The sequence below is a fragment of the Ovis aries genome, chromosome 21, assembly GCF_016772045.2.
Source record: "Ovis aries strain OAR_USU_Benz2616 breed Rambouillet chromosome 21, ARS-UI_Ramb_v3.0, whole genome shotgun sequence".
Classification (NCBI taxonomy): domain Eukaryota; kingdom Metazoa; phylum Chordata; class Mammalia; order Artiodactyla; family Bovidae; genus Ovis; species Ovis aries.
This window is the reverse complement of record NC_056074.1, coordinates 11,475,703-11,490,541: the sequence shown is the minus strand read 5'-3', so window position 1 is coordinate 11,490,541 and position 14,839 is coordinate 11,475,703. Positions and strand designations below refer to the sequence as shown.

General features: G+C 38.4%; 2 protein-coding genes across 39 annotated transcripts in view; one reads left to right on the top strand and one right to left on the bottom strand.

Moving 5' to 3' along the window:
• DLG2 (discs large MAGUK scaffold protein 2) overlaps positions 1-14,839 on the bottom strand; it is a 2,369,976-nt gene that overhangs the window by 339,841 nt on the left and 2,015,296 nt on the right. For all 38 annotated transcript variants that reach the window (XM_042238120.2, XM_060403917.1, XM_060403919.1 and 35 more), the window contains one exon: positions 6,979-7,081. In XM_042238120.2, coding sequence (XP_042094054.1) covers positions 6,979-7,081 — 103 coding nt within the window. The remainder of the gene's footprint in view (positions 1-6,978; positions 7,082-14,839) is intronic.
• Positions 9,907-11,419, top strand: LOC105603981 (eukaryotic translation initiation factor 2 subunit 1-like). The gene has a single exon (XM_042238138.2). The coding sequence runs from the start codon at positions 10,024-10,026 to the stop codon at positions 10,969-10,971; it is 948 nt and encodes a 315-aa protein (XP_042094072.1). The 5' UTR covers positions 9,907-10,023; the 3' UTR covers positions 10,972-11,419.

Genomic DNA, 14,839 nt, shown 5'->3' with positions numbered 1-14,839 from the left:
TGACTAAGCTTCAGCTCCCCTACTTGTGAAACGAAGAAACTGGACAAGATAGTACTAAAGGATTCCTCCGACTCTTTATTTCTGTTTCTCAAGGATTCTGGTTAAACCACACAGAATGCATCAAGTTAGCTAGACTGTGCATTCATTTCTTCTTAAATCATGCAAAAAATGTAAAGGAAAAAGGTTTATGTTAGTGACAAAATGTTCAAGTAATGGAATTTATGCTTCTATATCACCCAAGGTCATTAAAAAATCTAGAATGTCCTAACTGGAGAGTTATTCTGATAAATACCTACCCATCCTAACTTTTCCTTTTTGTAGGTAAGAAAACTGAGATAAAGATGAATAACCACCACAAGGTCACACAGCTGGAGTTAGGGCTGGTATCAGAGTACTGGCCTCGTTGAAGTCAAGAATCCCGCATGGTAATTTTCACTCTAAAGCTCATCTGGAATTTTTCCTAATGATGCTGGTGCAATTTCTGATCAAGACCCACAGCTGGACCTTATGAATCTTGCCTGGGCATTTAAGATGCAGTTATTTGCACTGAGAAAATATTTTGATATGCCACAGCTGCTCATTCATATGCATAAATCTACATAGACACTGGTTTAAATAAAGAAATGTAGCTTACACTGCAAGTAAGCTTCTTGAATGTTGCAAATACTCTCCTTTCTGAGAGCCTTAACGTGTAGAAGTTGCCGATAGTCCTCCAAGGTTAAATTGCCTATTAATTTCAAGCTTTCATCATATGTTTGATCCTACAGAGACATGCACTATAGTCTCCAATTCTGGTTTAAGCTTGATGACTTAATTCAGAGTGGTTACTTTGAAGATCAGAGTTTCACTTCATGCTGAAAAAGAATATATACTTCCCTGCCCTACCCTGCATGAGCTGCATAATTTAAAAGAAGTAAAAAAAATTCTTTAAATTAACTTCTATTTTTAAAATACTAAGTTACTCAAAGAAAATTTACAGTGATGGCTGAATATGGTTCACCAAGCCATCAGGATGGGATTCAATCTTCCCTTTTCCCGACTCGGTGCTTCTTTAACTCACTTGCAGGAGAGGCCACGAGGCAAGAGAATGAAGCCTGAACAGGTTCACTGTGCCACTGGCGGAGGAGTTCTAGCAAGATTCAGAAACTAGGTTGATAATCTGTATTTAGAAGGGAAGGATAGGCAAAATAGAGGTGACACATGAACTTCTTACACCCCCTGAAGCTTGCTCTGTTTCTAGTAAAACCACTGAGATATGACCAACCATTGAGGGACGCATGTCAGAAACCGCACCTTGTGATGTCTCCTTATGTGGCCTTGCCCAGTACTCCTGGTAGGAGTCCCTCCCAATAGTGTCAAGTGGCAATTTTTGCAGAGTCTCCAGGTATTCTAGAGCAGTGCTTCTCAAAGCTTAGTGTATGTACACTAATAACCTGTGGATCTTGATAAAATGCAGATTCTGATTTAGTTATCTTGGGTTGCGACTCAAGACCGTGCCTTCCTAACAAGCTCTCCGTTTCTATCTACGCTGCTGGTTCACAGATCATATCTGGTAGACCAAGACTCAAAAATAACTCCTCTCTTCCCGCAGCTTCCTACATGGCTCATTTCATCACTTCTTTTAGTCTCTGCTGTAATACCTTAATAGCAAGAAGACTTCCCTACCCACCATATATTTCTCTGTCACTATCAGCCTTACTCTTCTTTCTATTTATTTATACTACTTATCAGCTTCTGAAAAATTTTATATTTATTTGAAAAGGCCACTTTGGTTCGCTGATATATCATTGTCCAAGAATATTGACTGAGGCACAGTAAGTGTTCAGCAAAAAAAAAAAAAAAAAATCTATTAACTGAATGAATATGGGCACTCTGCCACAGTCCATAAACCAGACCACATTTATGAGTGTCCAGGCAATAATCAACTCTGTTCTCTGGGATTTTCCTTTAGGAGCTCAGATTATCCTGTTAAAGAATAAAAGGTGGAGGAAACCAGGCTACTGGCTCCTGAAGTCCCTGCTCACTGGTCGGTACCACCATTGACTTCCTCCTTCCTTTCAGGCTGTTCTGAAGCCCTTGTAATGTCCCCAGCAATGCTCTGAGTAGCCAAATTAAAGACAAGGGGATATTGGTGGCTTTCATGGGAAGAGCTTAGCAATTAATTGTCTCCACTTTGGGCTTTATCCAACAATTTATATTCATTTGATTCTCCTAGTGAATATCTGGTGGTTTATTATTTGAACCTCAGTCAGTAACCTCACACTAAAGATAGGTGCTATTATATCAGCGGGAAGGCAATAAATGCTATAAAGTTTTGCCCCAATCTGACCCAGGGGAATGCTATATTAGACTCTTTATGACAAATGTATAATTAGGTTGTAATCAATGCCTCTTTTATTCATCAATGGTATTAAAGTTGTGTTACCAAGCTCTAAAAAATGTGAGCGCGTTAATTATCTTTTCTTTGTTCTATATTATAGACCAACAGATGTAGATTTTCTGCAGTACAGGATAAAGGGAGTTTATCCACTCGGGTTGCTAACAAAAAGCACCACCTAAAAACAGCATCAACACGAAATGTCCAACCTAAGGATTCATTTACCATTGCTGCATCATATCAAAAGCCATAGGAAATTCATTCAGTATTCACTCTGGAAGTATTTCTTAAACATCTGTTATTAATATTTTACAACACACTAAAGATATATTATACTTCTAAAACAAGTAGAGACACATTTGATAACTCTTTAATAAAGCATAGTCAAATTCATATTGAGCATATTAACATGGGAGATACAACGAGTGGGAGAAGGTTCCTTGCCCTCCAGAAGCTCCTTTGAGTGGAGGAACATGCAAATTCCGCAAGGGACATACCAGGTGTCTGAATGTAAGTGTAGGGAACTCAGAGAAAGAGAAAATCAAAAGAGCTCAGAGACATAAACATTGATTCAGCAGACTAAAGGTGGCTTTGTAGTGGAATTGGCATCTGAGGGCCTTCAAGATGAGCAGGAATACTACCGGTTGGAGAGGAGAAAAGGGAATTCCAGGCAGAGAAACCCGCCGGAGCAAAGGCCCATAAACATTACAGTTCAGGACCTAGGTCAGGGACATGGAGCAGTCCCGTGAAGCAGAGGGACAGTGAAAATGGATGATGCTGGTCAGTGGCAGTGGGGGAAGAGGGCATGGAGACTGGCTGGGATCATATTGTCAAGGGCGAGGAGTTGGGTACAGGCATCTTGGGGTGATATCGTTTAGCACGGTGATTTTGAAAGCAATGAGGAAGATGACAGAGAAGGGTAAGGAAAAGTGTGTGTGTGTCTGTGTGTGTGTAGGGTGGTAGGGGGCATTATGTTTCTTTTTTTCCAAGTAATGTTGGAGTAATTTCGTTAATTGTATATAGGTAACAAATTTTTATGAGAATTAATTTCTCATATTGCTTAAGTAAAATTTTTTCTGAAGTATCAGATACATGATCTTTTAAAAAAAGGATTATTATTATTAAGGTAATACATACTAATTTCAAAGTAAGCATGTGATACAAATTGGATAAAAAGAAAGGTGGTAGAAATGAATCACAGTCATATACCACCGGAAGAAAATGTTTTCTGTGACTCTTTAAATTTGGCTTTAATTCTACCACCTAGAACTAGACATTGAATAATATTGACGATGGATAGAGTAATTCACACAACTGGGACCAAGCTCATTTTAAGCAAAAGTAAGTATAACAACTTGGGCCTTACCCTGTGCAGTTGCCAAGGAAGACATTTATTGTTATGTTATGATAATTATAAGTTATTTATCATTATTTCAAAAACTGTGCTGAGTACTATGAAATATGCAGTTGGAAATGGTTTTATATTTTGCATAACACACTTGTTTAGCACATTTTCTGCTTTGAAGCAAAAATAAAAGTAGTAAAGATGAATCCCTTCAACCTTCAATTACTCAAGTGAAAACTCAAGTACTGAAGAAGGGCAAACTTTTCTTCATTTCTTCCAAGTTCAACAACTTGGAAGAAATACCCATTATATGTACAGTACTGAAAAATTTATCTACAAACAAAATACAGGTTTTGGTGTCGGCAACACTTTGATCTCACAGTCATAGGTGGGTATTTTTTCTCCCTGCTCTCTGGAATAGAATTCCCACCCATTTTCTCAAAGTCTGTTTCCATTTTCCCGTTTTCGTGAAGCACTCTTGTGCTGTTCTGGCTCCTGCAGGTTTACTGCTGTGACATCCCATAATTCTCAGAGATGGTACCATGATAATGCAGCTTTAGTCATCTGTCATCAGGAACTGATCTCTATTAAATGTATCTAAGTTTTTTTTTTTCTCCTGAATAAGATAAAAAAAAAATTTACCTTAAAAATAAAGAACTGGGATGTGGGTAAAAGTGGAATTTTCTGAATATCTACTAATATTTAGCAAGGCATCTAGAATTTTCCTGATAAAATGATTTGAATGTAAGTGAAAAACATATTCCCTGAAAGCCTGATTCTTGACTGTATCACAAGAGATGTCAATAAAATCAGTCTTAGGACGGACACGTACAATACTGATGCAAATGAAGGGGACTTGGTGAGAATTTCCTAATGGAATCTCATGGCATATTCTTCTTTTCAGTTATTTCTTAAATATGTTGTATAATTTAGATGTCCCTAACTGACCTGAACAACAATCCAGTCAGTTTTCCATTTCAAAAAATAGTTAAATTAAGGTTCAGTTACCCATTAAATTTGCAAAGGGAGAAAAAATGATTGCTTATTGTTGCATCACCACATTTCCAACTGATTTAAAGCCGTGACAAATTAGAATGCAGTTAGACTATTAAAATAGGCAAGTCATTCTGTGAATTCGATTTGTACTTTGGCATTTTGAAATACTAAGCTTCTTGCTGTTATTTGCAGATTTCTTTAGAAGCACTTTAAAAATCGATTTATGTGATTTATAGGACATGTTTTGAACAGGCATCTTGATAAAGTACAGCACAGTATCCGAAGTGAGTTTATTGCTTAAAGGAAACAAAGCTGTAAGGAAGCTTAGGATGAAGATTTATGCTGATAGAACCAGGACATGCTTATCCTTTACTGTAACTTTTAAAGCTTGGAATCATTCTGTTCAAGGTTATTTGAATGACCGTCTTCACCATCAAGAGTTTCTAATTGGTGTAACTATAGTTTGGACCGTTTTATCAATCTGAAGAATTGAGATGAAAATTTTCACGGATATTTATGTCTTGTGTCAGATCATACGGTTTGAGACAAAGAAAACAGCTATCAGTAAAATGAAGAATCTCACGAACAAGTTCTTAATCTATGTGAAGTAGAATTTGTTCATCAAATTGTGTTAACCCAGATCTTTTCATTTTCTGTTGTACAATGGAGCTGTTTTACTTTGGAGTTGTTTATTCCTATTAAGGTAGGTGAAGTCGCTCAGTCGTGTCTGACTCTTTGCGACCCTGTGGACTGTAGCCCACCAGGCTCCTCCGTCCATGGGATTCTCCAGGCAAGAATACTGGAGTGGGTTGCCATTTCCTTCTCCAGGGGATCTTCCCGACCCAGGGATCGAACCCAGGTCTCCCACATTGGAGGCAGACGCTTTAACCTCTGAGCTACCAGGGAAGCTTTATTCCTATTAGAAGACATATGTACTAAATTTTAAGAAGTAGAAAAACTTCTCAAAACTGTCTAAAAAGAACATGTTTCCTTGGTGATGTTATCTTCCATCTTTGATGAACACAAATCCCCTCTTCCCAGGTGGCTCTCTGGCCATATCTGTGCTAGGCCAATAGGAGAAAGCAATCGATACGCTTTTTTTGGGGGCGGGGGGAGTATAACTTAACTGCAAATTCTAAAGTCAGGCAAAGGGAAAGTAACGTATCAAAATGCATAATGGCAGTTTTCTTTATTCTCTTGTAAAATGTGTGGTTGGCCACCATTAATGGTAAAATCTCAGATTCACAGGGAAGACACAAACCTCTTCCAAACATCAATAGAAAAACTGATGCTAGGAAATAATCATTTGAAAAGGCCAAATAAGCCTCTTCAGGCCCACATGCACAAAGGCTCTTTCTTGAATGCGCCTTGTACTTTCACAGTCACCTGTTAAATTTTCCTCCCTGCTAGCCACATGAACCAAAAACAGTTAACTACGTTTCTTGAAGACAGAACCATATTCCTCTGTTTTTCTGTACAAAGTCTAGTCCACAGTGATATATGTTACTATATTTCCTTAATAAAAGTGAAATATACATATACATATATATATATATATATATGTTTGGTAATTTGCTAAGAAATCAACTCCACAATGGGTAACATCCCAATTGTCTCACTGAGCCTCAATTCTGATCACAGAAACAGATGTTGAAACAAATTTAAAAAAACAGGGCTTGCTAATCCAATTTAGAATATGTTATCAAGTCTTAGTTGGCTAATTCAACTCAAGATATCTCACCAAGTCTCAGGGTTTATAGTGATGTATTCCAAAACAAGGGAAAGTATGGCAGAAAAGGCAAAAATAAAATAAAATAAAATTCCACTACAAGGACATCCAAAAACCACGTTAGTATTCATAAAAATAAGTCATTGCCACAGGAGAGAAAATGGTCTACTGATCATGGTCTATTTCTGTAGATAAGATCTCTCCCCTTGCTTCCTAAATCTTAATTGTTTTTACAGTATCCATTGCTGACCAAAAGTGTATACCAGGTAAGACTGTAAATGAAATAAAGTTGATGCTAGTTGTTATTTGTTTGAATTCGTATTTGCAAACAGGCCTTTATAACTATTAGATTTTTTTCCTTGGAAGATTAAGAGTAACAAAACCTCATGTTCTTTGGACATGAACCACCAATTTTTCACCATAGATTGTTTATAAAAATCGTGTCGGTAGTAACTAGTTAATATCAGTGATCAGAAATGTGGTCACCCATTCACACAGAAACGAATCAGAACAGTCTGAGTTCTCACTGACCTTCAGGTTGATATTGTGCTATAATCGTCACCGTCTGTCCAGCCCCCTTCAGTGCTGCAGCAGCCTGTTCATGGGATGCTCCACGAAGGTCAATGCCATTCACCTGAAAGAGAGGAAGCCAGAGAATTTTGGTACTTCGTAAGGCATGTTATTCTGATGTGTGCCCAGTTGCTCAGTCGTGTCTGACTCTTTGCAACCCCATGGACAGTAGCCCGCCAGGCTCCTCTGTCCACCGTATTTTCCAGGATAGATCACTAGAGCAGGTTGTCATTTCCTACTCCAGGGGATCTTCCCAACCCAGGTAGACAGAGGGAAAAATTTCCCCAGAGAGGCTGTTTAAGATGATGTTACCTGCCTCAAAACCCTTCACGTCCTACCCATGCATTGGAATGCTAACTTGTCAAATTTCATGCTGTTGATAACTTTAGTTAGCAGAGATGTGAAATTCTATCCAGGGCATTTGTGCCATGGTCTGAGTGGGTTGAAAGTTTTGTCCACCCAAATCCATTAAGATGTTAGTGTGTGCATTTAATATGCTTCTATGAGTTTTGTGGGTTTCTGGGATAGATAGGAGCCTTCAAAATTAGAAGGAAAATGGGATAATAAAGAAAGACACATGTAATATATGTAGACAAGTATGTGCTGACAGAATAATATATTCATATGAGATTCTGGGGGACAGTGTGTGGAATGGGGCTGGCTGCCTGCCAAATCCCCCCTTTTGGTTATATGCCTCAACCTGTCATCCTGAGCCTGGTTAGACAGCTCTGAGCCTTGTTCCAAAATAAACTCGACTGCCCCATTTCTTACGTATGATCCCAGAATGAATTGTAACAAAATGAAATAGAGAATTCCGGGAGTTTATGTTGCTCTTACTAACTCCCATTTTGGGACCCATGCCAAAAGAGAAACAGAGCATTTGAAAAAGAAGCACAAAACTCTGCTGAGAGGGGGAAAAAAAAATCCCTCAAGTCAAATTTAATGAGAGGCAGAAGCTAAAATCTTTCTTGAATCAATTCAGTCAAAGCCAACACAATATAATTACTAAGTGCTTTCCAACGTCAGGGCTCTGTGACTGCCCCGATAGGGGGACGGAGGATGGGGAACAAAGGTGAGCAAGACAAGCCCCTAAGAAGCTTTTCTTCTTCAACTGAACACACAGAAAGACCAGTTTTCTAACCTACCCAGCTGATATTAAAATTCTGTTTCCTTTAACTTATAGGGAAGACGGCTAGGGACCATGAAGAAGAATAAAAGAACTGCTCAGCCCATCTGCACATAGAATAGAGAATGTTTTCACTACTCATCAGTCTTCCTCGACGATGAAGGGGTCACGACTAGGAGTGGCCACTGTGTTTCCCTATCAGGCCTGGAACACCTGTAATCTTTAATCTCACATGCTGGGCTTCCCATAGATAACTTTGTTACAGTCTCCTTACTCACTTTTATAAATTGCCTGGTTTTCTATTCTGGTGAAAGCATTGATTGGCTTTCTGTGCTTACTGAGAGCATCAATGACGCGGTTACACTGGGAAGTGTATTGAGTGAGACTAGGCCTGGCTGGACCATTCTCTAGCTGACGGACAGTCATTATCACTCCTCTGAGCCTCAATTCTCACCTGCTTCAGGGGAAAGGGACTGTGAGGCTCAAGCCTCTCTGAACCATAAAATTTCAGATTTAATCCTTACATAATGACATTCATTTCAGAGACTGTCCAGGCATTGATGAGTCAGAAGTATAACTCAGAGAGCCGGGAGAGACAGAAAAAGTCATCTGATCTTGCCTCCTACCTACAGGAAGCGGAATGCACAAGCTTCAAGGGCCAAATCTCTTCTTTTGCAAACAACTAGGGTTAACTTTTTATTAAAAAATAATATATGATCATGGTAATGAAGTCTTATGTTTTAGAAAGGTATAAAAAGAAAAGTGAAAAGTCCCCTCACCATTTTCACTCCCAGAGGTAACAACTGTTAGCAGCTTCTTGTGTATGCTTTTTAGAAATCTGCTATATGCATATGCAAGTGTGTGGGTTTATCTCTATTTGGTTTTGTCTGTGTTTTAATACATTATTGACTTTCTGTCTAAATGGACAGGATCATATTAAATATATAATTCTATAACTTGTTTTTGTTTAGTTTTTCATTTAACAATATATCTTGGATATCACCCATATCGTTTCATGTTGTCTTACCTTTAAGTGGGAGCCTGTATGCAATCGTGTGGATGTACCAGTAATTTTTTAGTAGGATCCCTACTGGTGTGGCTAAGGCTGTGTCTCACTTTTTGCTACTACAAACACTTAGGAAGGTATTTCCAAAGGATAAACACTTGGAAATACACTTTCTAAGCTAAAAATTATATGCATTATTTGTTTCTTTTAGTTTGCTCTTGTACATTTGAAAAATATGTATTTACCAAACAAACAGAAACTAATAATGAAGAAAACACAAACAGGCCATAATCTCATTGCCCAGATAATGCATTGAAATAAAATATATAATTAATATTTTACAGTCAGCCCTTCATATCTGTGGGTTGTGCACTGGCAAATTCAACTCACCTCAGATTGAAAATATTTTTAAAAATTTCCAGAAAGTTCCAAAGAGCAAAACTTGAATTTGCTACATACCTGGCAACTATTTACATTGTATTAGGTTTCATAAGTAATCTAGAGATAATTTAAAGTATATGGGAGGATGTGAAAAAAATAAAAATAAAAAATAAATTATATGGGAGGATGTGAATAGATTATATGCAATTACTCTACGATTTTAAATAAAGGACTTGATTGTTTGTAGATTTTGGTATCTGTCGGGTTTGGGGATGAGGACTGTCCCTGGAACAACTGAGGGACAACTGTATGTTCATAATGCACGTACAGGAAAATTAAAGCAATATAAAAATTTTATTTTTAAAAATAAAATTGAGAACCGAAGCACACGCTGAAGAAAGTCGGCGGCTGCTGAGGGCTGATCGAGTCTGATCTCTCCTACTGAAGAGCGTGGCGTGGGAGCCTGGTGTGGGACTCACACACATACCTCAGAATGCCGGGTCTAAGTTGTAGATTTTATCAACACAAATTTCCTGAGGTAGAAGATGTAGTGATGGTGAATGTAAGGTCCATTGCTGAAATGGGCGCTTATGTCAGCTTACTGGAATACAACAACATTGAAGGCATGATTCTTCTGAGTGAGTTGTCAAGAAGGTGTATCCGTTCTATAAACAAACTCATCCGAATTGGCAGGAATGAATGTGTGGTTGTTATTAGAGTGGACAAAGAAAAAGGATACATTGATTTGTCAAAAAGAAGAGTTTCACCAGAGGAAGCAATCAAATGTGAAGATAAATTTACCAAATCCAAAACTGTTTACAGCATTCTTCGTCATGTTGCTGAGGTCTTAGAATACACCAAGGATGAGCAGCTGGAAAGCCTGTTCCAGAGGACTGCCTGGGTCTTCGATGACAAGTACAAGAGACCCGGATATGGTGCCTATGATGCATTTAAGCACGCAGTCTCAGACCCATCTATTTTGGATAGCTTAGATTTGAATGAAGATGAACGGGAAGTACTCATTAACAATATTAATAGGCGTTTGACCCCACAGGCTGTCAAAATTCGAGCAGATACTGAAGTGGCTTGTTATGGCTATGAAGGCATTGATGCCGTAAAAGAAGCTCTGAGAGCGGGTTTGAATTGTTCTACAGAAACCATGCCTATCAAGATTAATCTAATAGCTCCTCCTCGGTATGTAATGACTACAACCACCCTGGAGAGAACAGAAGGCCTCTCTGTCCTCAATCAAGCTATGGCTGTTATAAAAGAAAAAATTGAGGAAAAGAGGGGCGTCTTCAATGATCAAATGGAGCCCAAAGTGGTCACAGATACAGATGAGACCGAACTTGCAAGGCAGCTGGAGAGGCTTGAGAGAGAAAATGCAGAAGTGGATGGAGATGATGATGCAGAAGAAATGGAAGCCAAAGCTGAAGATTAACTTTGTGGGAAACAGAGTCCAGTTTAAGGAACACAAAGCAGCCTTCCTGGCTGTAAACCCTAGACTTAAAAGTTTTCCAGTATTGAAAACGTCAAAGCTGAATATTTTTTAAGTATTTAAATGTTCCAACAGACCAAAATAAGAAATGCCCTCCTAAATGTTAGCTGTTTTCACACAGGAGCTCCAACACCTTGAGCATTTTTTAAGGGAGTGGCCTGATTTCACTAGAGACAGATCTTCAAGACGAGACATAAATTGGGCTTATGATTTCCATTTCTGATATCTCCAGATTGGCACCCCTTTGTAGTTTAGTGCCTCCATGAGATTTACCAGAGGCACTCAAAGCAAATAGTTCCAACCTTTCTATATAAAATGTATCAAGCAAACATTAAATAAATTTCTGGGATATTTAAAAAAAATAAAATAAAATAAAATAAAATTGAAAAAATTTATTTTTTATAGAACGCTTCTCCTACCTCTTATTATCCTTGCCAAAGGTACCATATTGATGGCTTCTTATATCCACTACTAATTATTTCTGTTATGAACATAAGCAGGTTCATACAATTATAAATAATTTTACACAAAAGATAATATTTTATATATTGCTTTATAGTTGGTTTTCTTCCATTTACTAACATATCTTGGAGATATGTTGAAGTTATATATTTTTTATATTGAAGTATAGTTGACTTACAATATTATATGTTTCAGGGGTACTGCATAGTGATCCATTTTCATAAATTATACTCCACTTAAAGTTATTATAAAATAATGACTGTATTTCCCTGTGTGATACAATTTCTCTTCCTTGCTTATCTACTTTACACATAGTAGTTTGTATCTCTTAGTCTCCAGAGTATTTTTAATTTGTATATTCTTATACGTTATCTCATTCTTCTTAACAGCTGTGGCAGGTTCTACTAGTCAGTGTAAGACAATTTATCTTACCAGGGCACAGTTGTTGGGTGCTTAGGTTGCTTTACTATTTTGCTGTCATAAACAGAAGGATAAAGGGTAATAGGGTTACATTCTGATAGCTATTGCCAAGTTGTCTCCAAAAATATAAACTCCCACAAAAAATGCATGATTGGCCGCTTCCTCACACTCTTGTAAAAACTGCTCATACCCCAACATTTGACCGTGGTTATTCTGATAGGTAAACAATTATATTCTTAAATTTTATATTTCTTCACTTATGAGGTTAAACATCTTTTCATATGTTCGTTGGTTATTTAAATTTCTTTTTGTATAAAATGCTTGCTCATTTATTTTGCCTTTTTTTTCATTGTTTGGATAGTTTACACTTTAAAAAATTTATCTGTATATTAAGAATGTTAAAAAAAGAATATTAGCTCTTCATCTCAGATAACTATTGCAAATATTCTTACTAGTTTTGTATTTGTATTATTTACTATTGTATTTTAAATATTTAAACTTTTCCTTGTCTTCTACTTCTTGCCAAACTGAAGTTTAAAATGTATTACATAGTCACATTTGTTTTTCCTTTTTAGCTTTTGGGCTTTGTATTATATCTTTCCTTCTCTGATATATATTAAACAAATTATCCATGTTTTCTTCTAGTAAAATCCTGGTTTAATTTTTAGCTATTTAGTCACTGATCTACTAGAATATATTTTAGTATTTGATGTGAGAACCAGGCAAACACGCCTTTTTTTGAGACCTTTCCTTTACAGCATCAGCCGTCTACATCTTCTAGTATTCTAACCGTCCTATGAAGTTTTCTCAGTCCACTAAGGAGGCATGAGAAAATGGGGAGGAAAAAGGGATTTGGAGTCAGAACTAGGTTTGAATCCTGAGTACACCATTTGTAGGTAAGTAACTTGGGAAAGTCATTTAACTTCTTTAAAGCTTAGCATCCTTACCTGCAAAATGGATATAATATCTACCTACCTATCAGGACTGTCACATGTAGTAAATGAGACAATAATTGTTGAGCCCCTAACACAGAAGCTAGCACAAATTGGCATTCAGGAAGTAGTATCTACTATGCTGTGAGTTTTTCTTCAAAGAGCTGTGATTATAAGTGAGGAAATAAAACCTAATGGAAACAAATGAATACAGAATATAATGTATGGGTTACTTCATGGTTTTCCTTTCTTTTTCTTCTTTTTTTTTAAAAAAAATGTAGAATTTCAGGGGCTTCCCTGGTGGCTCAGTGGTAAAGAATCCTCCCGCCGATGCAGGAGACACGGGTTTGATCCCTGGTCTGGAAAGATCTCACATGCCACACAGCAACTAAGCCTGTATGCCACAAGTACTGAGCTTGTTCCCTAAACCCCGGGAACCACAGCTGCTGAGCCCATGTGAACAGCTACTGAAGCCCGTGTGCCCGAGCGCCCGTGCTGCACAAGACCAGCCGCCACAGCGGGAAGCCTGCACACCGCGCTGGAGAGTAGTCCCTGCTCGCCACAACTAGAGAGAAGCCTGAGCAGCAGTGAAGACCCAGCACAGCCAAACCAGCCAACCAGCCACGTAGTAGATGTAGTCCTCAGGTTTGGGGAACTGTTACTAATGAAAGGAACACAGCATTTCAGCTGGAAGAGGTGCTCATCCATCCGGTGCTTACACATTAGAGACGGTCTCCACAGGGGACTGAACCTGCCCCGGGTCCTGGCAGAGTTAGCACAGGGTTGGCGACAGCTCAGAGTTTCCCTTGCCTAGCCCAGACTGCTTTCCACTGTAGCAGGTGTAACTTACCATGTGCGTGCGCTTGTTTTCCACTGGGTGAGTAATAATCAAATCCTATTTGATGATTACATTCATCCTGGACGTAATTCTCGGTTGTAAAGCATTTGATGCTGCTGTTGTTCATTTCAGTTCAGTCACTCAGTCGTGTCCAACTCTGCGACCCCATGGACTGCAGCATGCCAGGCCTCCTTGTCCATCACCAACTCCCAGAGTTTACTCAAATTCATGTCCATTGAGTCGGTGATGCCATCCAACCATCTCATCCTCTGCTGACCCCTTCTCCTCCTGCCTGCAATCTTCCCCAGCATCAGGGTCTTTTCCAATGAGTCAGTTTTTCACATCAGGTGGCCAAAGTATTGGAGTTTCAGCTTCTGCATCAGTCCTTTCAATGAATATTCAGGACTGATTTCCTTTAGGATGGACTGATTTCCTTTAGGTAGTCCAAGGGACTCTCAAGAGTCTTCTCCAACACCACAGTTCAAAAGCATTAATTCTTCGGTGCTCAGCTTTCTTTATAGTCCAACTCTCACATCCATACATGACTACTAGAAAAAACCACAGCTTTGATTAGATGGATCTTTGTTGGCAAAGTCATGCCTCTGCTTTTTAATATGCTGTCTAGGTTGGTCAATAGCTTTTCTTCCAAGGAGGAAGTGTCTTTTAATTTCATGGCTGCAGTCACCATCTGCAGTGATTTTGGAGCCGAAAAACATAAAGTCTCTTACTGTTTTCACTGTTTCACCATCTGTTTGCCAAGAAGTAATGGGACCAGATGCCATGATCTTAGTTTTCTGAATGTTGAGCTTTTTCACTCTCCTCTTTCACTTTCATCGAGAGGCTCTTTAGTTCTTCTTCACTTTCTGCTTTAAGGGTGGTGTCATCTGCATATCTGAGGTTATTGATATTTCTCCCAGCAGTCCTGATTCCAGCTTGTGCTTCATCCATCCCAGTGATTCTCATGATGTACTCTGCATATAAGTTAAATAAGCAGGGTGACAATATACCACCTTGACATACTCCTTTCCCGATTTAGAACCAGTTTTGTTGTTCCATGTCCAGTTCTAACTGTTGCTTCTTGACCTGCATACAGATTTCTCAAGAGGCAGGTCAGGTGGTCTGGTATTCCCAACTCATAAAGAATTTTCCACAGTTTGTT